The 25,781-nt window shown below is 51.4% G+C and overlaps 7 protein-coding genes across 7 annotated transcripts; 4 read left to right on the forward strand and 3 right to left on the reverse strand.

The window, feature by feature from the left end:
- Positions 1-493: 493 nt before the first annotated feature.
- K444DRAFT_230489 (uncharacterized protein) lies at positions 494-4,253 on the reverse strand. The gene is made up of 4 exons (XM_024871220.1): positions 3,040-4,253; positions 1,772-2,995; positions 1,327-1,725; positions 494-1,271 (listed from the first exon to the last, which is right to left on the reverse strand). The coding sequence occupies exons 1-4, from the start codon at positions 4,171-4,173 to the stop codon at positions 639-641; spliced, it is 3,390 nt and encodes a 1,129-aa protein (XP_024728290.1). The 5' UTR covers positions 4,174-4,253; the 3' UTR covers positions 494-638.
- A 3,832-nt stretch (positions 4,254-8,085) lies between these two features.
- Positions 8,086-10,677, forward strand: K444DRAFT_546171 (uncharacterized protein; the record flags this gene model as incomplete). Its single annotated transcript, XM_024876200.1, has 4 exons — positions 8,086-8,300; positions 8,350-8,413; positions 8,464-9,820; positions 9,989-10,677. 4 exons carry the CDS (start codon positions 8,086-8,088, stop codon positions 10,675-10,677), a joined length of 2,325 nt encoding a protein of 774 aa, XP_024728291.1.
- A 1,414-nt stretch (positions 10,678-12,091) lies between these two features.
- On the forward strand, positions 12,092-13,669 carry K444DRAFT_545431 (uncharacterized protein; the record flags this gene model as incomplete). The annotated part of the gene is made up of 5 exons (XM_024876133.1): positions 12,092-12,133; positions 12,224-12,299; positions 12,600-12,733; positions 12,800-12,983; positions 13,032-13,669. 5 exons carry the CDS (start codon positions 12,092-12,094, stop codon positions 13,667-13,669), a joined length of 1,074 nt encoding a protein of 357 aa, XP_024728292.1.
- Positions 13,670-14,220: 551 nt separating this feature from the next.
- K444DRAFT_656695 (uncharacterized protein) lies at positions 14,221-14,767 on the reverse strand (the record flags this gene model as incomplete). The annotated part of the gene is made up of 2 exons (XM_024886105.1): positions 14,587-14,767; positions 14,221-14,463 (listed from the first exon to the last, which is right to left on the reverse strand). The coding sequence occupies exons 1-2, from the start codon at positions 14,695-14,697 to the stop codon at positions 14,221-14,223; spliced, it is 354 nt and encodes a 117-aa protein (XP_024728293.1). The 5' UTR covers positions 14,698-14,767.
- A 323-nt stretch (positions 14,768-15,090) lies between these two features.
- Positions 15,091-18,984, forward strand: K444DRAFT_636695 (PIN domain-like protein; the record flags this gene model as incomplete). Its single annotated transcript, XM_024884033.1, has 1 exon — positions 15,091-18,984. One exon carries the CDS (start codon positions 15,091-15,093, stop codon positions 18,982-18,984), a length of 3,894 nt encoding a protein of 1,297 aa, XP_024728294.1.
- A 611-nt stretch (positions 18,985-19,595) lies between these two features.
- K444DRAFT_230836 (uncharacterized protein) lies at positions 19,596-21,547 on the reverse strand. The gene is made up of 5 exons (XM_024871221.1): positions 21,114-21,547; positions 20,877-20,974; positions 20,692-20,826; positions 20,328-20,637; positions 19,596-20,239 (listed from the first exon to the last, which is right to left on the reverse strand). Exons 1-5 carry the CDS (start codon positions 21,304-21,306, stop codon positions 19,989-19,991), a joined length of 987 nt encoding a protein of 328 aa, XP_024728295.1. The 5' UTR covers positions 21,307-21,547; the 3' UTR covers positions 19,596-19,988.
- Positions 21,548-23,215: 1,668 nt separating this feature from the next.
- On the forward strand, positions 23,216-25,678 carry K444DRAFT_656698 (MFS multidrug transporter-like protein). The gene is made up of 5 exons (XM_024886106.1): positions 23,216-23,687; positions 23,742-23,888; positions 23,939-24,481; positions 24,532-24,709; positions 24,762-25,678. The coding sequence occupies exons 1-5, from the start codon at positions 23,547-23,549 to the stop codon at positions 25,322-25,324; spliced, it is 1,572 nt and encodes a 523-aa protein (XP_024728296.1). The 5' UTR covers positions 23,216-23,546; the 3' UTR covers positions 25,325-25,678.
- The last annotated feature ends 103 nt before the right edge of the window (positions 25,679-25,781 follow it).

Consider the following 25,781-nt stretch of genomic DNA (forward strand, 5'->3'; position numbering starts at 1 on the left):
CAAATCAGGCATAACCAAAGCCCCCCTTAAACAAAAACATCCCCTCATTCAAATTCCTAGACCCAAGTAGCTCAAAGATTCAAAGCATTTGATCCGAAATATCCGACCTCCCCCCACATCGACCTCGAATCTCCCCCTCCCTCGAAACCCAAGAAATCCTCGATGTTTGCCTATAGCTCAACAAGAAACAAGAAATGCATGCAGACGTGTAATAAAACCCCTTTGTATCACGTGTACATGCTTTCCATTCCCCCGTTTCCATCGAGACAAAAGCTTTCGACCCCGACTGGCTCGACGCTATGCAAGCTTTCTTTTCCGCCGGTATGTCACCCCCAGGATGGTGATTAACTGTTGTTAACGCGCTGTGCAATAGAACATCAGGAACCCCAGCTATCCACCCTTAACTTACACACGCACCACCTAAGCAAAACACTCTTCTCTTTGGTTTTCTGCACTTGTCCATCTTGAACCCTGCGAGAAGTGACGAGGAATTGGTCTCAGGCTGAAGACACAAAGAAAGAAAGATAGCTTGCTCGCAAGATGATGTACATGTTTAACCAAAACGTCCCTCATTACAACAGTAACCCCGATTTTCTCTCCCTCCACCTTGCCCTTACCCGCAGCTCCCCTCGTTGACACTAGCGCGTATATCTCGCCGGTCTCGTAATCCTCCGCCGCCTCCGCGAGCTCCCATCCCTCGCATCTTCATCCTCGTCACTCTCCTCATCACCGTAAATTTCTTCATCCGGCTCCGGCTCCGGCTCCGGCTCATCCCCATCGACCTCCATCTCCTCAACCGGCTCGGGCACTACAGCCGTCTTCCGCATCTTCCCCTTCCCCTTCCCCCGTCCCCCGCGGATAGCACTCATCTTGCCCCTCGTGTCCCTCTTCCTGGAATCCATCCCGTCAAGAGCATCCAGCGCCTCCTCGCCCACCAGCACGCCCTTCTTACCGCCCTCTTTAACCTTCGGCAATTTCTTGCTAAGGCCGTGCTTCTCGGCAAACTTCTTGCCGTAGTTGAACAGCAGTTCTTCGCCGACGTTGATGTCACGAAGAGCGACAAATTTGATCCGATGCTCGCCGTTGACGAGCACGATTTTAGCTTCGCAGTTCAGGCCGTCTTTCTCGTTGTCAGCGTGGTTTATGAAGCGCGTTTTGTTGCCGTAGCGCGCGGCGTCGATGACCCAGTCGCCGTTGAGGTCGAAGAGGAAGGAGAGAAATTTGCGGTCGTAGATGATGCCGCGGCGCTCTGCTTCCGCGGAGGAGACGACCTGTGGACATTAGCACCTTATTCTACATTGCTGAGGCTTCGGGGATTGTTATTACCTCGCCAGCATATTCGCTTAGATAGTCACCCTTCTGAACAGGCTCCACAACGTATAATCCGAAGCCAACGCCTTCAAGCTGGCTCTCACCCATCACGAGTTTCTTGGCTACCCCACGCTGGAGCACGATGTTCTGACAGCCGGTTCTGAAGAGGTCATCGTTGTGACGTTTGGCGGGGTTGATCCTGTCGATTGCACCGCAGGTCCCGCATTGTGGCCCGCATTCTCTGTTCATCTGGATACAGATGCAGGACTCAGATACACAGGAAATTCCTGAGGAAGGGCACGCACAGCCAGTGAACTTCCGAGGGCAGTCATCAGGACAGCCACAGAAGCTCTCACAAAGGAGATTTGCATGGAAGCACGGGCAGATATTTGTACAAGGACCTTCGTGACCACACTACCCCAGTTAGAACTCGAGCTAAAAGTAGAGGGACACGACTTACAGGATTCGCTTGGGCTCTCTCTTGATGGAGATGAGCTGTTGTTAAGTCCTGCCAGTCGCCTTTGAGAACTTTGCGTTTGTTGTCGTACCAATTTGGCGCCTTTGCCCGGGCTGTTGATTCTAGATTATCCTTTGGGATATAAGGGCTCTCTGCTTCATAAGCTGCGATTTCGCTGTGAACCTGCCAGCAAGGCCGGTCCATTGCAAATGCAATGGTGCAAGATCGTCGATCTTTGTTGGTCAGACTCAAGAGCATTTGAGGTAGGGCATCAATTTCATTTTGATGCCACTCATACTCTTTATCCGAATAGTCAATGAGTGTGTAGCATTTGTCTGAACACGGCGCTCTGTGTTTGTCCCTCCCTTCGTCTTCTAATTCTGCTGGTTTATTCGCCCTTCGAATCTCGTATCTCCGAACCATTGCTCCGTATTCTAGAATTAAAGGTTGGCGGAAATAAACACATTCGACGTCTCTCTTTTCTATAGCTTCACTTGCATCGCTGTCCTCGTCCTCGCTTCGTTTCACCTCCTCTTGCTGGTAATCGCCATGCGTTGGACAATCAACAGCTCCGCAAAGCATGCATGTAAGAGTCGTATATGTCTCGAGCCGATCTGCTGGGGCATTTAATGGCTTCTCGGGTGTTTTGGAGGCAGGCTTCCCTGCTGCCTCGGTCATCTCCTTCACTCGTTCGCTTGGAAGAATAACATCGTGAAGTGGCATGCCAAAGACGTTTTGGAAAGCTTCACAAAACATGGCCGCTGATTCAATCACCTTAAGAGGCAGCTTGCCTCCAAAAGAAGTGAGTAGTGCTTTTCGGTCCCGAGGCTTCAGACGAAGTTCTGCGCAACTGTCGTCGTCTTCGAGTATATGTTGGGTGAGGTCTTGTTGATTGCAATCCACCTTCAGCTCTTTCAGCCATGTATCAAGATGAGATCTGAGGGACGATGCTCTTTCTGTCTCCCGACTAGATGAGATACGAGTAGCACTATAAGCTTCCTCTAGTTCTTTAAGAAGTCGCTTGTGACCCTCTTGCTTTTTGGCGGCCCCCTGCCCAAGATAATCTCCCAAGAAAGGAATAAATTTAAGCTTCTCATCGTCTGCCGTGAGAATGTTTCGCTTCACGTTAGTATGAGAGTAGTATTTAGGAACACGGGGAAGATCTGTGGTGATCAGACTCCCGATCAACTGGCTTCTCGTCTTGGTAAGCCGACTCTTGGCCATGACCTATGCATATTAGCTTTATAGTCAGGCCTGACTTTCAGACTCACAAAAGAATCTAGTTTATCAACATGAGGGGCATCGCCAGTGGGTTGCCCTGGCCCAACCTGTACCCCCGATTCAGAAGCCCACGGGGAGAATCCAGCCTTCTCGACAAATGGGGCTTCAAAGAACGATGATTTTCTATCGGCAAGAGTCTCCCTAACGTCCTGTAGAAGCCATCTCATGCCGAAGGCATGCCCATCCTTCAATTTTGATTCGAATGCTTCAAGCGAGGTTTCGAGCTCTTCTTGGGTTAGTGGATCTTCATGAGAAATGTGTTCACTGGACACAGTCCGTCGTGATAGCGTCTCCTTTGGTGATTCACCGCGAGGTTTGGCAGTCCCATTAACTTGTGGACTATTTCTTCGCTGTTTCAGGCGGGTGAATAAAGGGGATGAAGAGTTAATAGAGGATTCTGCAGATTTCTGCGACTTTCGGTGGCCACGCGAAGAAGCTTGCTTTGAAGGGGTGCTTGGGGATGGTTGGAAGTTCTGGGGCAAAGGACCATCGTCGTCTTCGTCATCATTCTCGTCTGAGAGTTGAGGTGTTGAAGGGCGCAGCTTCTGTCTTGCTGTCTGCCGTCTCGAAGATGGCGTTTCCTTCCGCTGATCTTGATTTCGCTGATTCTGAAGTGACGGCGGCGAGGCTTTCATTTGGGGACTAGAAGCCTGTTTGGTAGCCACTTCCTCTCGCACCCTGTGCGCCGGATCGTCTGGGGATGAGTCCCTCGTAAGTGGAGGTAGAGGCGGGGGTGCTTGCTCATCCGGAGAGGAGGCTCTAGTGAGTGGAGGTAAGGGAGAACGTGTCAGTGGAGATCGTATCCTAGGGACGGGTCCTTTTGGAGCTGCCTCGGCTGCAGGCCGGCTTCGAGGCGGCGAAGGGGACCGAGATGATGTTTCGCCGGTGAGATCAACGATGGATGGGGGTTGACGCCCGGCTGGGGCCGGGGCTGAAGATTTTGGTCTTTGCGTGGGCTCGTCGTCGTCGTCGTCGTCACTTATAACGACGACTATACTTTCTCTTTGGCGAGGAGGTTGACTTGACGTTGCCGGCGCCGCTGCGAGAGGAGGTCGAGAAGCCATGTAATTCCCGGACACACGCGACGTACGCGACGCACGGAACGTGTGTGCGCGTTGGCTCATTGTGGCAACAATGTCTCGACGATCGCTATTATGAAGGATATAAGAATGACCAGTGTGGAAGGATCACGTGAAGAGCCCGAGCCCGAACCGTGAGGCTCCAAGAGGATTCCTCTCTCAGCGCCCGAGTTGATTGGCGCATACAAATTCAGAGAGAAGCCAGTCAATCGACATGAGATGGGACTGGAGGAGGCGTGCGATAGAAGACCTTGTCGTCTTTGTGGCAAGCAGTTGACGCGACGCGACGCGACGCGACGCGACTACAATTGTCTATGGTTGTGTGAGCCAGGAAAGAGCGTGGATAATCACGTGGAGAATAGGGTGAAGGAGGAGGAGGGGGAGGAGGAGGAGCGATGTCGTCGATGTCGTCGTTGTAGTCATTTGGGGTTGACGAGGCTGGGTTGGAGTTGAAGATTGCCATGCATTAATTTTAAATGTGCTTTCATAAATTTTCACAACATGGCGTTAGGTCAAACCAAAAGAGACCGACCGTCATAATCTTCCTCCCAACGTCACTTCGCAGCCGTCCGGTCTCTCGATTTTAAGCCTCATTATACCAGATGACTTGCATGCCTCTTTCTTCCCTTCACCGCAGGCGCAGGGGCGTGGCACGTCTGCACATTGCTCTTCCCATCACATTGGGCTCCCAGAAACCCCGCAACGCCCCATTCGCCCTCCCCTGCCAACCTCCGCCGGCAAGGCTGCAATCAACCATTTAAAGTAAAACACGATGGGGAGGCTCCCAAAGTCCCAGTGGAGCTAAAGAGCGAAGTGCGCAATGCGCAATGCAAGGGTTTTGCCCGATTTACGAGCCCCTTGTGCCTCGCCTTGCCTTGCCTTGCAACCTTCACTGGATCGTTTCTCCGGTCCTGAAGGCACCACTGCCACGAATTCAGGGGGTAGCTAGCATGCTCGTTTGTTTCGAATTGTTTGCATTCTCTTTGCACAAGGCCGATGAGTTCGCAAGCGGCTCTCATGGTTCGCCATACTCAGGCAGAGGAGGGGGAGGGCGATCTTTATGCCGCCGAGCACCAGGACCCGATGCTGTGCTGACTGCAGTCTGCAGTCTGCAGTCATCAGCCGCCGTCCATTTCCGGGAGTTCGGTTGCGACTGGTTCAGGCCGGCGCAGTGCGCACAATGCTCGTGAGGTATGAGGCCTCAATCTGGCTCCTCCACAGAGGCGACGGCTGGCCGAGAGAGGAAGGCTTCTCGAAACAATGGACGGGGGGGGAGGGCGGCCAGGGGCACACGTGCGCCAGGCTGACATCAGGTGCCGAGGGGGGGAGTTTCACGATCCGTCGCAACACACAAGACATAAGACGGACGAGCCCACTGCCAGTCTGCCAGTCTGCCAGTCTGCCCGCCCTACCCGCGCTGTAATTGCTGAAGCCTGGATGGGTCTCCGAACCGATGTCAGATTGTCGGCCAAGTTTGCACGGAGTCAGTCAGGGGGCCGGGACCGCGTCCGCGTTGCAGTGCACGGCACAGAGCTCGAACGCGGTGGCGGAGAGCTCGGCAACGACCATTGGACGCATCAGCATCAAAGGAGTCAAGGACTCAAGTGGGGAGTGGAGCGCTCGCGAACCGAGCGCTGCCGGGGCGGGTCGAGTGTCCACTGCTTCCGTGCTCCACGGCTCACCATCGTGGCTCCTGTAGCGAGGTAGCGATGAAAGAAGATGCGAAAGAAGAAGCGCAGCGGGTGGACGGGGAATTAATGGAAGAATTGAGAAACGCTCGGATGGCATTTGTGGGTAGGTAGTGGGTGGTGTATTGTGTACTGTGGGTTGTGTCGCGTGTTGTGTCGTGTTGTGTTGTGTAGTGTTGCGGGCTGTGGATTGTGTTGCGCGTTACGGGTTGTGAATCGTGATGGGGAGTCTGGAAATCCCCACGGCGCCACGTCGCTGAACGGAGAGGAGAGGGACACGGACAGGCAGCGATCCAGACTTGGCCAAATCTGCCGATCGCTTCTACGGAACGCCTGTGATATCCTTCTAGAAGGTTACTCAAACTTACTCTGGGCCAGGGTCGCTGCGGAACGACGTGTCAGGGGAGTGGAGAGCGTGCGGGGCCGTGTCCCAATGTCAAAGGTCGTCCGACGTACGTGTGGCCCCGTGGCTGGGCTGCTGTGAGTCTGAGACACTGAGACCCTCGACATTCGGGCTGGGCCCATCGCAACGGCGCAAGTCTACCAGAATCAGGAAGGCTGACGCCTGAGTCCTGATGCAGCGACGCAGTGACGCTGCCCCGTCCCCGAGGACTCTCTGGACCCGATCCCCGGAAATAATTACAGACAGCCGGCGTGCAGATACATACTTACAGATAGATAGATGGCTTTCTATTTTGGCTGCCGTCGAGATAGGCAGGGCAGGGCAGGGCAGGTCCACCGGCGGCGGCGGCGGCGGCTGCGGGGTGACAAATATCCCCGGGACGGTCGTGAGCAGACGACAGACGCAGCAGCCGAGAGGCCACGGCAATTCAACTATTCAAGGCATGCACCGCAGCACCTCTCTCCTACTGTACCTAGACTATAACGTCTAACGTGTACTTTGGACCTTTGGTATGTATGTATTGGGTTCGGGGCGATATAAACCGGGGATCGTTCGCCATATTGCTTGTTTTAAGCTCCTCTTGGGATGCCAGTGTGCCACTCCATCCCTCCTCCTCCCTGGCTCATCCGCGACCTTGTGGCTCGTTACACCGCTGCGAGGCCTCATGGCCCCGCGGGACGATCACGTTCCACGGCTCAAAGAGGAGTCGGTTATGGGGTCCGGGCAAGGCAAGGCAAGGTTTCTCCTCCCTCCCCAGGCGACCAGTCCCTGCTCTCAAGGACTATCAGGAGTCAAGCGGCCCTGCCTCTCCTCACCCAACCTCAGCTCTCTCAGTCTCAGTACCAGGCGCTCGCTACGAAACTCACGGCTGACAGCAAATCGTTGCGATTCAGCCGGCCGCGTCCTGCCATGCAATCCATCCATCCATGGATGCTGCCGGCCCGGACAAAGTTGAGGGAGGCATGTTTGAGCACTGAGCACACCCCAAGGTGCCGCCGCCTCCCTAACCCCAGCCCCACTGTCCAGCAGGCTCGGCCGAAAGTCCCAGCCCCGCCAGCTACTACTAGAAGTACTGACTGTGCAGTACACTGTTAGGCAATATCTGCCGCGATCAGCGAGTGTGGCCGATGCCTACAGTGCCTACCGAAGTGCCTACCAAATGAGACCCCCCTGGCACGCCTGGAAGGCATTCCGTGCAGCCCCGTTGCGCACAGGGATCTTTTGCTTTTCACTTTGCGGCAACGCCACCACCTTCGCATTGCGACTCGACGGCACCCTCTTGTCCCTCCTTTCCATCCAATCTGGATCTGCTATGATATGCAGGTACTTTTCCCCGAATCCCCAGGAGCCGACCAGAAAGACCCACTAGTGTGATGACTGGGGGTGTGGAGCATGACCAGGGCGTACACAGACAGTCTTTGGAGAAATTATTGCGCCTGTCATTCCAGACTCCTCTCCTTCTCCATTCTCAACTCCTCGCTCTCCAAATCGACGTTCTTCGACCTGCAACAATCGACGCACAGCTCTTATCGCGGCTCTCGCGACCGCTCTGTACCCGCCTGCTATCCTATCGTACTCGGCGACAATACTTCAACGCACTCCCCAGACCCATCAGCGAGCTGAATCCCTCCATGCCACCTCGGCTGTGTCAGCTTCCAATGCGATCTCACTGAGAGCCCGCCACGAACAAGACCAGTGCGGGACAGCGAAAGTCGTGCTGTCTACATAGAAAGACACATCGCAGCGCGCATTCGCTTTATGTCAACAATCGAGCCTCGCGGTCGTGGTGGTTGCTGCCTCGACGGATGGCACCAATCGGGCTCGATCAAAACTGTTCATTTGGCGCGTTTATGTTAAGCCATCGAGATGGCTTCCAAGAACCCACTTTTGCCCACCAAGGACCAATGCTTTGCCTTGACGGATGAGCAATGCAGAAAAATTCAAGATGTCCTCGACCCGGATGGGACAAGAGCCCAGAAAAGCTGGGAATTACAATACCAGCCAGAGCTGATACGTTTATATATGACTGGGATGAGCTTCCCACAGATTGAATCTACAATGACGCCAAGGTTGACCTGGTCGTAAGTCGTATTGGTGTAAAGAGAGAATATCATATGCTGAATTAAACAGGTACAAGACGTACTCGAATCGATTTAAGGACTGGTGCTTCCCACTTAACCCGACGCAGAGAGATGTGCGTTTCCCCGTACCACCAAGTTGTCACACTTCTAACATCCGGCGCAGAACAAGATTATACAACTGTATGCTTTGGTCTCAGAGTCGAGCCCGGCGAACCCAATAGCTGCACCGCCGCCGATACAGTCAAGAGGCGTGCCTCCAATCCGACCAAGACAGCCTCAACCTCGCCAACCACTACCGCCGCTTCCACAAACCTCGACATCATTTGATCAGGAATTTCATCAGACGTACGAGCAAAGGCCCCAAAATGAGAGAAACAGAAGCGCTACTATTGAATTCGATCGAAATTCTATCTCTACTATAGAAACAATTGCAACCCATTCAACTTGGGCATCATCGAGTGCAGCATCGATATTTTCACATCCGGATTATGCAAGCCATCGAGACTCAATCGGAACGGCAAATTCTTCCGTGGTAAGCCTGGAAAGTCAGTACTCATATCGTCAACCTAAGATAGAACAACCTTTACCGCCTTTACCCCAACCTAAGCCTATAAAACCGCCACGACACGATCCCCACAACGGTCTATGGAACGGGATTCTCCGAGTCATACCCTGTGGTCAAGACCACAGTAGTTTGGACGCGTTCGACTCATTTGAGAGGTGTTCCGTTTGTGGCTTCACTCAGTGGCATGCTTTGATGGTCCACGCTCGGAGCATGGAACGGGAAAACTTTGCCAATGCTATGGGGATGCTCAGTAACTTTAAGAAGGATGACTTCGCTGGAAACTCTCCAGTCCATTTTTTGATGGTTGCCGGAGTGGAGATGGATTATTTTGCTCGATTGGTCCGGCAGAATGACAACACAAACCAGAAGATTTTTGGCACGAATCAGAACGTTTTTGGTCAAAATCCTCTTCACGTCCTCAATCCACGGGGCTTTGGAGAGGATTTAATTCCCTTCTTAGAATGGTTCAAACCTCGCAGAGCTCCACCCGGTCTCTTGCTCACGCAGAGAGACATTTACGGTCGGACGCCATTACATGCTCTGCTCCAGCATCCTCTTCCCCGAAATCTCTACCCGAAAATACTGGAAGTATTTCCTTTCTTCGAGCACCAGCTTCGTTCTCTCGATATCGCTGGGCAATCGACCATTCAAATGATGAACAACGCCTCCCTCAGACTCCGCTCCGAATCGGAATCAGACTACCTGAAAATCCAAGACGGCATAATAGATATCGAGCAACTCCTCGCCGAATCCGTAGAGGGCGATCTACCAAAATACGGCTTCAACGATATAGCGCGAGGAGCTAGGGGTGAGAGTTGGTTTGGCTTCTTCGAATGCAGAATCTGCAACCGAACGAACGCGCACTCGAATTCCTACGTCGATCAAATGAAGTGCGCCTGTGCACATGGTCGAGACAGAAATGCACCAGACGAGACTGGTCTCACGCCAGCCCATGGTGAGCTGATTTTCACTTGTTTTCCTATCCTTTTCTATGAAGGCTAGGAGGCTGGGGGCTGTTTCAGGAGACAACTTGACTCCTCTGTGCCCTGGGGACCGTTTTGGTTTTGAAGCCTAGTTTTGTCACACCTTTTGCGAATTTGCAGGTACTAATCTGTTTGTGTAGCAATCGTCACCAAAGAACGTTCCAACGCCAACCGCGCTCACGAAACCGCCACGCAAACCGAGGAGCTCTTCCGTATCCTCATCCCCCAAGCTGACGTTACGCTCCGTGAAGCCCTTCACGTTCTAGACCCCGAGGGCAACACTCTAGTGCACAACATCGCTACGCGCGGATTCGACAAGCTTCTGAAATACGTGCTCGAGCTGGAGACCCCGGGGCGGCGCGTGTCGATGGTGAATGCTTGTACCAAAGGCGCGGATGGTAATGAGAAGAGTGTGTACGAAGCCGTGGTCGAGAAGTTGAGGGAGCTGAATGAGAGGATTCGTATTAATCGGTATACGGAGGACAGGAGGATTAAGGAATTCCTCGTGGATAATGGGAATCGGTTGCAGAGGTGCAAGCATCTTTTGGTCCAGGCAGGTGCTGTGGGCAACCCGAGCATTACGGTATGTTCACAGGTCCCTCGATTGTGTTTGGGGGGTACGCTTCCAGTACTAATTTGTTGGACAGAAGCGCTGGCGGATCTCTGGGTGACGCGTCAGAACTCCTGGTATCCTCAACAGTGTGTTCCGTCCTATCCCTTACGCAAACTTCCCGGTATGGTCTGTGGAATGGATTCCTCATTCACCAACGCCTTTCTTTTCTTATGTCAGGAGGTTCAAAAGCGAGCGAGCGAGCGTCGTTTTATATAGCCTTTGCATTGTTCTTGCCTTATTTGATTCTTTTTGCAGCATATAGACTTAGAGATACCCACATGTTCGTGTTAATTTTGCTTGCCTTTTTTTCTTCTTCCGGATTTGATAGCTAGCTAGTCTTTATACCCATGCTTCTTTCCTTGGTTCGGAAATGGGGAAATGGAGTGGATCTGGCATATACAGTACATGATACAACGCGTCTCATGGCAGGACTTTAGATAGGGCTTTGGAAATGGTGGGCCTTTTGAAGTTTGCTTTTTTTGGGGGCGGGGGGGTTTTTTTTTTGCATAGTTCGGGTTATGGTGTATAGGGGGGGGGAAGGAAAAGTATGTGTGTTTTGGGTTTAGAGTGTATCATAATGTATGAGTATGGGACGTTTGGGAGAAGGAGAGTGGGAGAAAGTGAGGGTAGGAGAAAGAGAGGGAGAAAGAAAGAAAGGGATCGGAATGAGATGGGGTTCATGATTAATGAGCGGACTGGGATAGAATAATGAGCTTCACTGCTTTATGACGGAGAGGCAATGAGATATCTCGGAATATCTTCACATTCGGTTATCCTGCTCATTACAACTGTGACTCGTGTACCTTGACTTCGTTCCTCGTCAACCTACTTTATCCACACAATTTAGCCCATGTAGTCAAAACAAACTTATTCTTTTGGGAGTTAGTTCCCCTCAAGGATCAACACACACACGTGACGCGGTAGTTCCTCTCCTAGTGAGCACAGCCACCTCACTACCGGGTTGCGGGAGTAACATGACATGACAAGTAGAGTCCAGCTAAACGGCTCTAGTGACCTGACTAACATGACATAGCCTCTGGACGAATCCAAGATTGTTTTCATTTCCACAGCTCTGAGTTGGGAATGAGGACTCACAGCATGACGTAGAGACAGTGATAATGAGGCTTAAATCAACGGCGGGGTTGGAAATCGTTGTGGCTGCTTTCTCCACTCGGATGTGGAGGTCTACTGAGACATGAGATGAAGGGTCATCCTTGAGGCGATCTCTATGAGGTGCAGTACAGTAATGTATTTGTGGAGGCGGAAGTACGGAGCTGAACATCTGCTTCAGGGTCCATCTGCCCAGGGAAATATCCCTGGCCTTGGAATTTAAGGTCTGCATTGAGGAGAAAGCGATGCGTGTTGATTTGGCGGTGCGCCGGAATGGGGCGTGTTTGCCGTTGTTTCGACGCTACTAAAATACAAGCTAGCGTGCTACGTCATCATTGGGTGGTGGATTTAATTGAGTGATCGTCATGGAAGGTCAACACTAAAGAGAGAGCTCGACCTCTTCTCACATCAAACCAGCTTCCTCATCACATCAACACCACCGCTCGATACCTTGCTCCCAATCTTACGAGTCTACGATCTTGCAAAGACACAGAAGAGAGAAGAGAGCAAGAAGATCAAGATGCATCGCACATACTCTATGAGGCAATCGCGGGCTCCTACAGTAAGCCCCTCCCTCGCTGCCTTCCCACATGCTCCGAACGTATACCTGCGCACCGCAGGAGAGAGGAAGACAGAAACTGATTCTCTACAGGCCTCGCAGCTCCAGAATCCCCCTCCTCCACCATCAAGCACGAAGTCTGGACGGCTGTTTGGAAAGGGTGGTCTCGGTCAGTGCATTCTCGACATCTCCTATGACGTGGCCTCCATACATCATCACTTTCCCCTTCACACAACCACGGGACTGTGAGGATAGCGATAAGCTGGAGTACAACGGCAGAATAAGCAAAGGCAATTGAATATGCGCATTAGCATTGTCGTATAATGTTCAATCGCAGGTTCTTGCGCTTCTGCCTACAAGAGAAAGCTCTCTGCCGCTTCTCTAGCATGTGTTTGGTGTGCTATTATAGAGTTTAGGATGTCTTTGCGTACGATTCATACGTTCGTTTTGCTGATGTGTATGGAATTAGGCCATGCTATCCGCCGCCAAACTGCCGGCCAGTTCGGCCCTGATCTTGCGAAGAAGCTCTCGCAGCTCGTGAAGATGGAGAAGAATGTTATGCGCAGCATGGAGCTTGTTGGTCGCGAGCGCATGGAAGTCGCTGTAAGCTATCCCTTCCGGCATTTCCGGTAGTCCAAAACCGCATGTACATTTGCTGATTGTATGCAGCAACAACTCTCCATCTGGGGCGAGGCTTGCGATGACGATGTTTCGGATGTCACGGACAAGCTTGGCGTCTTGCTCTACGAGATTGGCGAGCTTGAGGATCAGTATGTTGATCGTTATGACCAATACCGTGTTACTATCAAGAGTATCCGAAACATCGAGGCTTCAGTTCAGCCCAGCAGAGACCGTAAGCACCCCTCTCCAGCTCCTGTCACTACTTTAATCACGTGAATAGGCAAGCAAAAGATCACCGACCAAATCGCGCAACTTAAGTACAAGGAGCCCAACTCTCCCAGGATTGTCGTGTTGGAGCAAGAACTTGTCCGTGCTGAGGCCGAGTCCTTGGTTGCTGAAGCTCAACTCTCAAACATCACCCGCGAGAAGCTAAAGGCTGCTTACACCTACCAATTCGACGCCCTACGTGAGCACTGCGAGAAGCTTGCCATCATCGCAGGCTACGGAAAGCACCTGCTCGAGCTCGTCGATGACACACCCGTCACACCCGGCGAGACCCGCGCTGCTTATGACGGATACGAGGCGTCCAAGGCGATCATTCAGGACTGCGAGGATGCGCTCACCAATTGGGTTACCGCCAACGCGGCCGTCTCTTCTAAGCTCTCAACCCGTGCTCGCACTCTGTCTCAACGCCGCCGCAACAACATCCAGCGAAACGGAGAGGGCCATGACCTCTCTGGCCAAGACGCACCCTTGAACGACCGTGAATCCGGCCTGTGGGTCCCGGCCTCCGCTCACAAGGGCGAGGAGTACGAGGATGAAGACGAGGAAGAGGAAGAGGAGGTCGGAGCGCCTTCTATCCAGGACTCTACTGTGAATGGGGAGACGAGGGGTCGCCAGGAGACTGTCGTTGCCTAAATACCCCCCATTCGCGTGGTTTGAAGGAGGAGTCACAGTACACGGTGTTTTTGAGAGGGGGAGTCGAATTGGACCGGAGGAGAATATTCCCAGGGAAAAACGAAAGTTGACTGAAACGAAACTCCTTTTTGATCATGCGGTGCGTTTGCGATGAGTGGATGGGATATGTGGAGGTAATTCGTAATATCTTGGAAGGAATAGGATGACGGTGGAGGGGAGGGAGGGAGGCAGATTGTCAGTGTTGTATTTATAGGTGTGGGGGCCATGCAATAAAAGCTCGCAGGTTTTCTAGAGTTCTTACCCCCCCCTACTATAGCCTCTTTCATGTGCTATCCGTATCTTGGAGCAGACACGGCTATCTCCCGCGTCATCCTGGAGACTTCAACACTTCAATGCCACATCCTCTCTGTGTAGCCGGCAACCGTCTTACCCTCTCATCGTGTGCGCACTGCGTGCAATCTGCTCTTGCCATGCCGGCCCGGCTCTGCACTACAAATCATTCCAATCCCTCAGCCATAAAAGTCCTACAAAACTTCCCTCGACTAGGTACTTCACACCTCTTCCTTCTCTTCCTCCCCCTTCCCACCTGCCACCGCAACGCCCTTCTTCCCCTTCATCTGACTCTCAAACTCCTCAACCTCAATCCGCTCAATGTACTCCCCTGGCACGACAACCAGCCCCATATACCGGCTCGTCATATCCATTGTAACCGTTTCTTCTTCTTCTCCGGCCAGGTGTTTCGGAGGGGGTGGGAGGCGGTACTCGAAAGTTTGAGAGAGGATTATGTTGCGGTCCTGTGGCGCGTCAGCTCTAGCCAGGAATAGCTTCAGGCAAGAAAGAGAGGGAGGGAAGCGTGAACGAGTGAACGGGTTGGGCGAAGGAGGCGGGGATGCTCGCAGGCTTGTAGAGAGACGTACAGAATCAGTGCATTTGAATTGGCCTAGAAACATCCGTGTGTCTGTTGTTGTTACACGCAGGGTTTTGTTCAGGAGCGAGGTGAGGTAGTCTTCTGCTTGGGATTTCTCCATTTTGGCGTTCTTCAATGATCTTCAAGAGTGGACAGTGAGAGGCTTGGGAGAGGAGAGGAGAAGAGAAGGCAGTTAATGAAATTTGACAGGGATTGCGATTAGATAGCGGGTGAAGCACGTGAGGGCGTGTCGGGGTCGAGTCATAAACGTCATGGCAAGCGACGAGTCTCCAGCTTTCGAGAAGAAGGGTTTTCAAACATTCGGCAGTGACGTGAAGGAGACGTATATCTAACGAGAGGGTGTGCAGGATGTGCGCGCCTCTTCGCATTCACATCAAGGTCCCGCTTTCGACGCCTTGAGCTCGACTTCACTCCCGCCACCCCACTACGACCCCCGAATCCACGAGCTCTACACCTCTCCACTCGCCCACGACGAGAAACCTGATATCTCGAGATGGGAGTAACAGGTCTCTGGCCCATCCTCGCGCCCTCCGCGCGTCCCACCCCGCTCCCGACACTCAACCGCAAGCGCCTCGCCGTCGACGCCTCCATCTGGATCTACCAATTCCTCAAAGCCGTGCGCGACAAAGAAGGCAATGCGCTCCGCAACTCGCACGTCGTCGGCTTCTTCCGACGGATCTGCAAACTGCTGTACTTCGGTATCAAGCCAGTGTTTGTGTTTGACGGGGGTGCGCCGGTGCTGAAGCGGCAGACGATCCTAGGGCGGAAGAAGCGGAGGGAGGGCCGGAGAGAGGATGCGGTCAGGACGGCGGGCCGCCTGTTGGCGGTGCAGATGAAGCGGAGAGGCGAGGAGGACGACGAGAAGCGGAAGAGGGAGAGGGAGAGGGAGAAGGCGGGCCTGAGGAATGATGTCGATGAGGAGGAGCCGCTGCCGAGACAGGAGGATATGGTGTATGTCGGTGAGATGGGCATGTCGTCCGCGGAACGGCAACGCAACCGCCACTTCCGAAAGACGGATCAGTATCATCTCCCCGAGTTGGAAAATGGGATCGAAGGCATGGGACAGCCGAATGATCCGAGGATTATGAGTGCCGAGGAGCTGGAGGAGTATGCGAGGCAGTTTCACAATGGGGAGGATGTTAATCTGTATGATTTCAGCAAGATCGATTTCAATGGCGAGTTCTTTTTGAGTCTGCCGGCCGGGGATAGGTATAATATTTTGAATGCGGCGAGGTTGAGGAGTAGGCTGCGGATGGGACTGAGTAAGGAGCAGTTGGAGGATATGTTTCCGGATCGCATGGCGTTCTCGAGGTTTCAGATTGAGAGGGTCAGGGAGAGGAATGAGTTGACGCAACGATTGATGAATTTGAACGGCATGAATGGGGAGGATGGGTTGTTTGGTGTTGGTGGTGGGAGGATTGCGGGCGAGAGGGGAAGGGAGTATGTTTTGGTGAAAAATGATGGTGTTGAAGGGGGGTGGGCATTGGGTGTTGTGAGTACGGAGAAAGGGGTGGGCGAAAGGGAGAGGCCGATTGATGTGGATGCTTTGCATCATGAGGTCCAAAAAGATGAGGAAGATGATGAGGGAGAAGAAGATTTTGAGGATGTTCCTGTTGAAGGGCTTAATCGACTTCCAAAGGCCAAACCCAATCTCGAGCAGAATTTGAGCTACAACGATTTCCAGGCACGGGAAATGGCGAAACAAAGACAGCAGATTTCCGCTTCGACAAATGGAGAAAGTTCAAGGTCGGCGAGAGTCCCGTCGGAAGAGCCTGGGTCGTTGTTTGTCGACGACGAGGCCGGTCCGTCAACGAGCGTTGAACTTGTGTTTAATGAAGAGGAAGAAGAGCTCAACCGAGCTATTGCTCTGTCGTTGCAGCAGGACGATGTTGGCGAATCAGACGATGAGGAGCACCTCAGACAAGCCATTGCACTCTCCTTGCAGAAGAATCACCTCCGCTCTGAGCCAGAGGATGAGGAGGACGATTTCGAGGATGTTCCCATGCCAGAATTTGAACAGAGGCCTGTTCAAGCTCCGAAGCCTATCACCAGCTCTAGTGGTGGAATGATAGCTCATATTGTCAACAATAGAGCTAATGCTGCCGTTCCGAAAAGGCAGCCTGTTACTATCGACAGTGATAGTGATAGCGAGATGGATTTACAATCTGCCTTGGCAAAGGCAAGGAAGCAAAAAGCACCTGAGAAGAGAATGCAACCCGCTCCCGTTGTTTCGAATACCAAGAATCCCTTTGACGGCCCTTTGCCGTTTGAGAAACTTGATTTTGGGACTTCAATTTTCAGCAAGAATGGAAAAGCACCCGAGAACCCGGTCTCAGATGCAGAGGATGGAGATGAAGAAGATATGGCTGGTGGGTTTGATAATGCCCTCCAGGAAGAAGCACCTCGACCTTTACCGCCATGGATGCTCGGCAAAGACGATATCAGATCTCAAGTCGCGGTCCAGCGAGAGCGAGATCTGGAATTGGATGCTGAGGATAGAGAAAGGGCGTTGGAAGAAGAGCGAGAGTATCGCAAGAAATTTGCGCCAATCGAGATTGACAGTTCAGATAACGAGAGCGATGTTGAGATTGTTGATGCACCGCCGCCGAGGAAGAGCCCGACTGAGAAGTTGGATGAGGTGGCCGAGGATGTCAGGGCCGAACCACCTGTACCAGAAATTCCGCAAAATTGCCAGCCTTCCGTCGACGCTGTTGAGATGCAGCAAGAAGATCAGGCGGAGCAGGCAGAGCAGGGAGCCGAAGACGAGGAAGTTGAGTGGTCTGACAGCGATTACGGAGACGCTGTCACGAAGTTTGCAAAAACAGTTGATCCGTCACATCCCGCAGGAGGTCGTACTGATGTTGCATCTTCGAAGTCGAAATCAACCTCTCCTGAATTTGAGGATGTTGAGGTGCCGGAAGGTAATGGTGGTGCCAAAAAGCAATCATCAGCACTGATATCCAGAAGCCCGAGTCCACTCTTCGAAGACGTCAATATGCCGGATCCGACCTCTGAATTTCCGTCAGAACCTCTTTCGGCGTCAAAGCCAAGCCAACTACCGGTTGATGACTCGTTTGAGCGTCAACTGGATGCTGAATTTGACTTCAGCGATCCTGAGGATGAAGAGCTTCTTGCTCAACTAGCTATCGAAGCTGAAGAACATGCTCGGTTTGCTTCCACGCTGAACAACAAGTCAGAGCAAGAGAATCAAGAGTCCTATGAAAGAGAACTCAAGGCTCTACGGAACCAGCAAAAGAAAGATCGTCGAGATGCAGACGAAGTCTCACACATCATGATCACGGAATGCCAAGCTCTCCTCCGCCTCTTCGGCCTCCCTTACATCACAGCACCAATGGAAGCAGAAGCTCAATGCGCCGAGCTCGTACGTCTCGGCCTCGTCGACGGCGTTGTAACAGATGATTGCGATATCTTCCTCTTTGGAGGCACCCGCGTCTACAAGAACATGTTCAACAGCAATAAATTGGTGGAGTGTTACCTCTCCAATGCCATCGAAAAAGAATTGTCTCTGTCCCGCGACCAACTAATCGCCATCGCCCATCTTTTGGGCTCAGATTACACCGAAGGACTCCCCGGCGTCGGACCCGTCACCGCCGTTGAAATCCTCTCGGAGTTCCCTGCTGCAACTGGCTTGCAGGAATTCAAGGACTGGTGGGCATCCGTGCAACATAATCCCCAAGCTCTAGCGACCGAAAAATCAACATTCAGGAAGAAATTCCGGAGGTCTCAAGCTACGAAATTGTTTCTCCCCCCTGGATTCCCTAGTCCCGCTGTCACAGAAGCGTATCTAAAGCCAGATGTCGATTCCACTCCCGAACCATTCCAATGGGGCGTCCCGGACTTGGACCGACTGAGAGAATTCCTGATGGCGACAATAGGCTGGTCTCAAGAACGTACTGACGAGGTACTCGTCCCTGTCATTCGCGACATGAACCGCAGGGAACTTGAAGGTACGCAAAGCAACATTACACGGTACTTTGACGGTGCGGTTGGGACTGGTGCTGCTGGTAGCGGAGTGGTTGGGAATCCAAAGGAGAAGCCGGTGGGGAGTAGAAGGATGAAGGAAGCGGTTAATAAGTTGAAGGCGAAGAAGACTCAGCCGATTGGCGGGGAGAGTAGGACGTTTGCAGATCATGCGGTGGAGTGGGCGAAGAATAATGATATTGGCTGGACGGAGAGGGAGCAGGAGAAGCATTTGAAGAAGAGCGGGAAGGGGAAAGGGAAGAGGAAAGTGCCTGTTATTGGGGAAGAGGATGAGGTGGCTGTTGAGGAAGTGGAGGTGGCAGACGATGTGAGTGAAGAGGAATATAGAGAGCCGAGGAAAAGAAGGGATAAAGGAATGGCGAAGCGGAAAAGGACGAAGGTTTAACTTTGCTTCTTGAGCTATAGCTATACTTGACACAATTCAAATATCTCACGAAGGCCGCGGCCAAATAATTGTATTTCCAGAGGTCTGCATTTGCACGAGCTCATCGACTTCACGCGCATGATGCTTTGCTGGGCAACACTCCCTTCCGGTCCATCAGCTCTGCTCCAGTAAAGCAAGGTGATGAATATATGTTGAGTATCCTTGTTTTCGAACGGCATTTTTCTAGACGATAGCGAGCTTGCGATATTTATCTGATTATTATTTCCAGACTTCAGACGAAGTTGGTTTTCATCTCAATCCTATTACACTTAGCACTTACAAAACCAGTGGCTTTGATCTGGTCAGCGCCTCCCTCTCAGAGGTTGCAATTGAAGGCAATCCCTTTGTTGCACATCGAATGGAAGTTGCGGGCCTTTATTCCGCTTTGAACGTGCTTTTCCGAAACCACAGACCGGAGTTGAGGTTTTGTGGAACTTGCAGAAACGTGCATGATATCTCATTGGCTGATGTCAACACACCCAAGAATCGTGGCTGCACCCATGCAAAAGAGCGAATCGGGAAGGTGTATATCCTCCTATGAAACCACAGAGGCAAAAGTCGCCAGGCCAACATCCGAAGGTGTTTTGGATTGACGAGAATTCATTGTCTGTTTTTGGGCTGTTGTTTCTGACAGACCGGAGAGTATAGAGAAATCGACATCGCAACAATCATCAAACCTCAGACCAAGACCCAGAAAACGCCCAGAGTTCACACATCGATACAGCTTCCCATCAAGGCCAGTCGCTCATCACCTCGCCATCCGCGATTGACTTCTGACGGTCTCTATCTCAATCTCCCTCCTCACCCTCTCGATCCTCAAATCGACATCGGTCTTAACTTGAATCCCCTCACCATTCCAGGTATCCGATGATGCATGCATCGTTCCATTCCCACCATGCGCCACCCCAATCGCCGCAACCCTCTGGTTCAACTCGACCTCGCTCCCTTCTCCAACGCTCTCAATATCAACCTCTGCACCATACTTCGACTTCCCGTTCATCTTCTGGAATCCATCCGTATCCCCCCTTCCGTTCACCGACGCCGTGACACGCGAAAGCGGGTATGAGTCCACGGATTTGGAATTTCCGTAGGGAGTATTGTTCGTGCCGCTTCGGGTACCTGCTAGGTAGCGGCCGAAGAGAGGGCGCAGGAGAGGGAGGTTGCCGCACGTTATACCGATCCCGAGTTCGATGTATGTCCATACACCTGGTGCAACCTGCGTGACTGCAATTTTGTTAGCATGGCCTCGTTGTTTTGGGACTTGAAAGCCATTTGGCAGGGGATGGTCGCTTGAGACGGCTTACAGGTAATATCCTTCGTGTTGATATGCGCCAGCGCGACGAATCTGAAAATGCTCGTCAAACACACGAAGCCCCCAATCAGGAAAATACCATTCAACGCTATCTTCCTCCTGGTGTTGATTTGTAGACTCCAGATCATGGGGATCGGCAGTGCGAGGATGACGAGGTCACCGACGAAGGAGAGCACGCCGTTTGTCATTCCGATTAGGATTAAGGCGTTGGGAATGCAATGGCCAGGTTGTTGCTTGTCCCAGAAAAAGGAGATGGGTGTGCATTGCAAGATGTTGGAGGTGAAGGCTGCGATTGCCCAGCACTTTGATAGTTTTAGCACAAGCTAACGGGAAATAAGGAAGCTGACTGAGCTTACCAACGTGAATACCCAAACCCCAATACACACTCGTTTGAAAGTCTGAGTGCGAAAGAGGCGTGCATAGAGAATCAAGATAGACGTCTTGACGCAGAAGAGACATGGTGGATTGCCTCTTTGGAGAATGAACAGTGACTTTTTGAGGTTAGTGATATCGAATGGACATATTCGAGATCAACGCTTACAATATTAAACTTTCTGAGGTCTGGTTTTGATACGTTCACTTGATGTTTGCCCAGACCGCATGTCAGACCATAAAGTAAACAGACAGCGGGAATGTAACCTGTAAGTTCAAGTAGTCAGCAAAGTTGCCAGTAGAAACTGTATTCCGTTTGAAATTTTCTCTCCACAATAGACACATTGTCTTCAAGTGAGTTGTGGTAGTATCATAGGAGTTCCTGGTCAAGTTAGGTCAGGCTTACTGAAAGGCAAGGCCAAGCCCATAAAAACATCATCTGCTTGCAACCTCTGATGTTGCATTCGCCGCGCAACGAGCCGTAATATATAAGATGCATTAGATAGGACCAGTACCGTTATTGTGGCCGCGAGGACGATCCTCCTGTTATATGCAACCGTCTCCGGGTCAACGATTGGGATAACCTTGGTTGAAGACATGGTGAGTTGCTGTCAATGCAATGAGTCCTGACTCAAACGTGAATTTTACCCATCTAATAGCAAACATCAACAGAGAACAGAAAACATCAGCGGTGTGACAGATTTACTTGTACTTGCTATGCCTTTCTTAACAGGCTCCCGTTGACCGTGGTTGCATCGATATTGTACCCAACTTACCCAATTGCACGGCAATTATCAGCCACTTTTTCTTAGTGAATGGTACCTGCATGCCCTCGCTCCAAAGGACTAGGTTTATTTGACAACAGATTGCTGTCACCTGCATTTTGAAAACCTCCCAACAAATTCGAACGCAGGAATAGCTGTGGCATGTGATACCCAGCCAGCGAAGAACTCCTTTCCCGCGAACAAGAGCTATTGGAGACTGGGATTTGACCTCGCTTTCGGAAATTGAAAACCCCCGGCTTGGTTGAAACCAATGAGTTACAGCTGATCTACGGAACGATATTCGATCTGGAGGCTGTCATGGAAGGATCGCAAGTGACTTGGAAGTTAGCAATCGGACTTCGGTTCGGTGGAATGAAAAAGCAAAACTTGATCTCCGTGCCTTGCCCCGTTCAGTACAAGATCTGCAAGACGGGAGCAAATATGGTGGTTCTTGCACACTCTTGGGGCTGTCCCAGTGGTGATTGGTCTTCTGGAAGAACTTCAAGCGAGATCTGTGAAGGAACACGGAAGTGACGAACGCCTTGGCTGTGAAACTCGTCGAAGGGAACCTGGTGATTCAAGGACGCTCCGACTCCGGGAGTTGATATGAAGAGCATAAACTGCGGCTAGGCTGGGAGGTCTTTGGTGTTAGCTTCTTGCATGTGGCGTCGAAGTAGCAGAAACCGCTTAGGAACCATGGGGTGTGAAGAGTGTTGATAGGCCAGGCTTGCCAAGTGCACGTTCACAAAGTTGACTGTAGAGAGGCTTAAGGGAGGCTAAAAGCCTTACTTGAGGGGCGAGATTTCCAGTTCTGATGTCACACTGATCCCTTTTCGATGCCTGCATTCAACGTCAAGATTTGGACTTTACAGCTGGGAGAGACTTCTCCATTAATTTCTTTGCTCAGTTCGTTCCTGTGATGGCGAGAAGCGAACTTGACAGGGACCACCAACTCTCGAAACGTTGTCGACTAAGTTCCAATAATATTTGACGACTTAAGGTCGTCCGTTGCTCAGGGAATAAACTGGCGAGGACGAACGCGCAAGGATCGATCGCTGGTCTCGGCACGATTGAAGGCTCCATCCCACAAGATCCCTGTCTTCTCTCCCGCGACCCCCAACTGTTCCTGGATCAAAAACCTCTGAAATCGGAACTGTTTCGTATGCAGAGACGGAAAATGTCTTGTCAACAGATTCGACGAATTCTAGCCTGGAATGATCCTTGGAGTTTGGTGGGAAAGTCGGTCCTAGAGAGTCGTTGTGGGAAGAAGCTTTTCTTCGCTGCCAACTTGCAAACTTCGTGCATCTGTGCTAAGTTCCCCAGAGCACCCGCAACGTGCCCCTGTCCAACCTTATCTGCAGGTCTTTCTGACGTCTGCCAGGCCGTGCGCTGTTGGATTCGGGTGCAATCCGCTTCGTCCGAAAATGCCATCCAAGCCACCCAACAGTTTGTGGTGAACGTCACTCCGTAAACAGCTCAGAAGAATCTGAAGAACCCAGCCAAGTGGACTCGAGATGACATGGTCCCTGAGTGTCATGTCTGGGGTTGGACGTTGGCGATTGGACGATATGCAGCCCTTCACAACATTTCATTAAATTGCCGGCGGCACATGCATACTGTTTCTTTCACTACAGAGCTCTTGCCTTAGCCCATTGGTAGAACGAAAACATCCTTGGCCCTGCTCCGAGATCTCACAAGCCTTGTCGATTGTCGTCAAACTCCTTCTTCTGAGCTCTCATGATCCTGGAATCTTTAGTTCAATATCAACCCATGTAGCGTTGCAATGCCAACAGTAGACGGGACGTTTCGGTGGAACCTTTGCTAGTTGCAGCAGTTGTGCACCCCGAAATCTGAGAATCCAGAAACGACATACGCCCCTGCAATGGATAAAGTTGCAAATGATCCTGCATATGCAAGTCCCTGGAAGAAGAAGGTGTCTAATCCTACATTTTCCTCCCCACATTCATTGTTCGAAACCTTCTGGCATCCTACAATCGGGTTACTTTAACCACCCGGGAAATTTTTGAATACCCAGTTGGCAGATATCGTTTCTCTATATCAACGACACGCTCGATATGGAGGAGGTCAAGGAAGCTCCCTCGACATCGAGCATTGAGCAAGTCAATGACTTTGAGGAGCCAAAGACTCCTGAGCTCAAGCAGGATCATGGAGTTACGTTGATTCCTCGTCCAAGCGACGACCCTCGCGACCCTCTGGTAAGTCCAAAGTTCCACTGCGGCGAAGGTTGCGTCGTTGACAACACATTTTAGAACTGGCCGATGAGCAAGAAAGTCAGCGTTGTTGCAGTGCTGTGCCTAGCTGTGTTCTCTGGTTTCGTAGCGCCGCTGGCAGGTCAACTCAATGTCAAGTCACAGTCCGTTCTTTACAAGCAAACCACGACACATATTGCATGGCAAGTATGTTCATACTTCCACCTTAATTTGAGACTGCAACTAACTATTGACAGAACTCAGCAGCTTCAGCGGGTTTCGCAACCGGGGGATTCTTGTTCGCCCCCGTCTCTTTCAAACTTGGCCGAAGCTCAGTTATATTCTGGACATTGATTGCTTGTCTCCTCACACAAGTGTGGGGAGCCTTAATGATCCATAAGAATCAGTTCAACAGCTTCATTGTCTCCCGATTCTTCTCCGGCTTTTTCGGCGGTGTCACTGGAGTCCTTGGTCCTCGTGTGTTGGTTGACCTCTTCTTTCTTCACCAAAGAGGTCGAGCTTTCACAGCCTTTCACTGGTGCTTAAATTTTGGAAGTGTGGCGGGTCCAACACTCTCGGCATATATCTCAGCCAATCACTCGTGGACTTTGGAATTCTGGTGGACTGTGGGACTGCTCGGATTTACGATCACCACCTGCTTGTTGTTCATGCATGAGACATCTTGGGATCGAGAACCAGATGCAGTTAACAGGCCAGCGCCAGGAAATTTCTTTACCAACAGAATTGCAACATTCTTCCCAGGTACTCGGGTTACCCCGATATCATCTGCACGTCAAACGGTATGGCTCTCTTCCAGAAAAAGGAATTTGTAAATTGACAGAATTTCAAGGTTCGGGCTGCCGCGGTTCCCTTCCTCATTCTCGTGTCTCCAGTTATGCTTATCATGAGTGTGTTCACTTTGATCAGTTTCGGATTCTACATCGCAATGAATGCCCTCACTCCAGTGTTTCTGCAGAAGCCAGTGAAGGCTGGAGGATATGGCTTCAGCACCACAGAAAACGCAAACTGTGAGATCTCCTCTCCTATGCTGATATCCTCCTTCTAATCCGATGCTCTCAGTCTCCTTCGTCCACTGGATTGGCATCGTAATAGCCCTGATCTACGGACACTTCGTCAGCGATAGACTCCCACTCGCAATCTGCTCACGCAACGGAGGCAAATGGAAACCCGAATATCGTCTGCATGCACTGTGGATTCCGGCTCTGATTTTCAATCCAATTGGACTTGGACTTTTTGGTGCTGCCTTGAAGTACCATTTGAACTGGATCGTCATAGCCGTTGGACAAGTCTTCGTGACTTTCGGCTCACTCTCCCTGATTCCAATCACAGTGAACTACATCTGCGAGTGCTTCGTGTCACATCCAGCTGAAGCTAGTATCACGGCAAATATGCTACGCCTTGTGTTCGGCCTCTCGGTTGCGTTTTATATCAATGACTGGGTGGCTGATGTTAATGTTGGGTGGACGTATGGAATGATGGCATTCCTTGATGTTTTCTCTTTTGTTTTCATTGGCCTCCTTATGTGGAAGGGTCATCAGATCAGAGAGTGGACTGTTGGTGGATTGAATGATACCGAGGAAGGAGAGAAGGTCATTGAGACTGCTAAGCTCACTGGGTCATAGAAGTTTAGCTGATGCTATTTGGCAATTTCGGGGGTCAATTCCAGCCTGGGGCTAGGAACTTTGAAGTATCATATTCTCCATGCATCGTCGTAACTAGATGCTGCAACGTAGGATCTGTGTTATCTAATCTACAGAATGCCACCGCCTATTCCGACGTGAGATTTGCAAGCTCAACCCGAAAAAGCTTCCAGACGAAGAAGCGATCGTCTTGAAACGACTCAAACCAAGAGCAGACCCAGGATCTCCGACCGACATACGGCATATTAGAAAACAATCGGATTGTAGTGTGTATCCGATCTACGAGTATGAGGGGAGGAATCTCTCTATCCTGACCAGCACTTTCTGCACAAGAATATGCGTGGGGCCACCTGTTTAGAAAGGAACAGGCTGAAGGGAGGTACGTCAATAGCTAATAAACACTGCCTCAACCCCTTACAGATAAGAGTACCTAACATTA

The sequence above is a fragment of the Hyaloscypha bicolor genome (genome assembly GCF_002865645.1).
Source record: "Hyaloscypha bicolor E unplaced genomic scaffold K444scaffold_182, whole genome shotgun sequence".
NCBI classification, from domain to species: domain Eukaryota; kingdom Fungi; phylum Ascomycota; class Leotiomycetes; order Helotiales; family Hyaloscyphaceae; genus Hyaloscypha; species Hyaloscypha bicolor.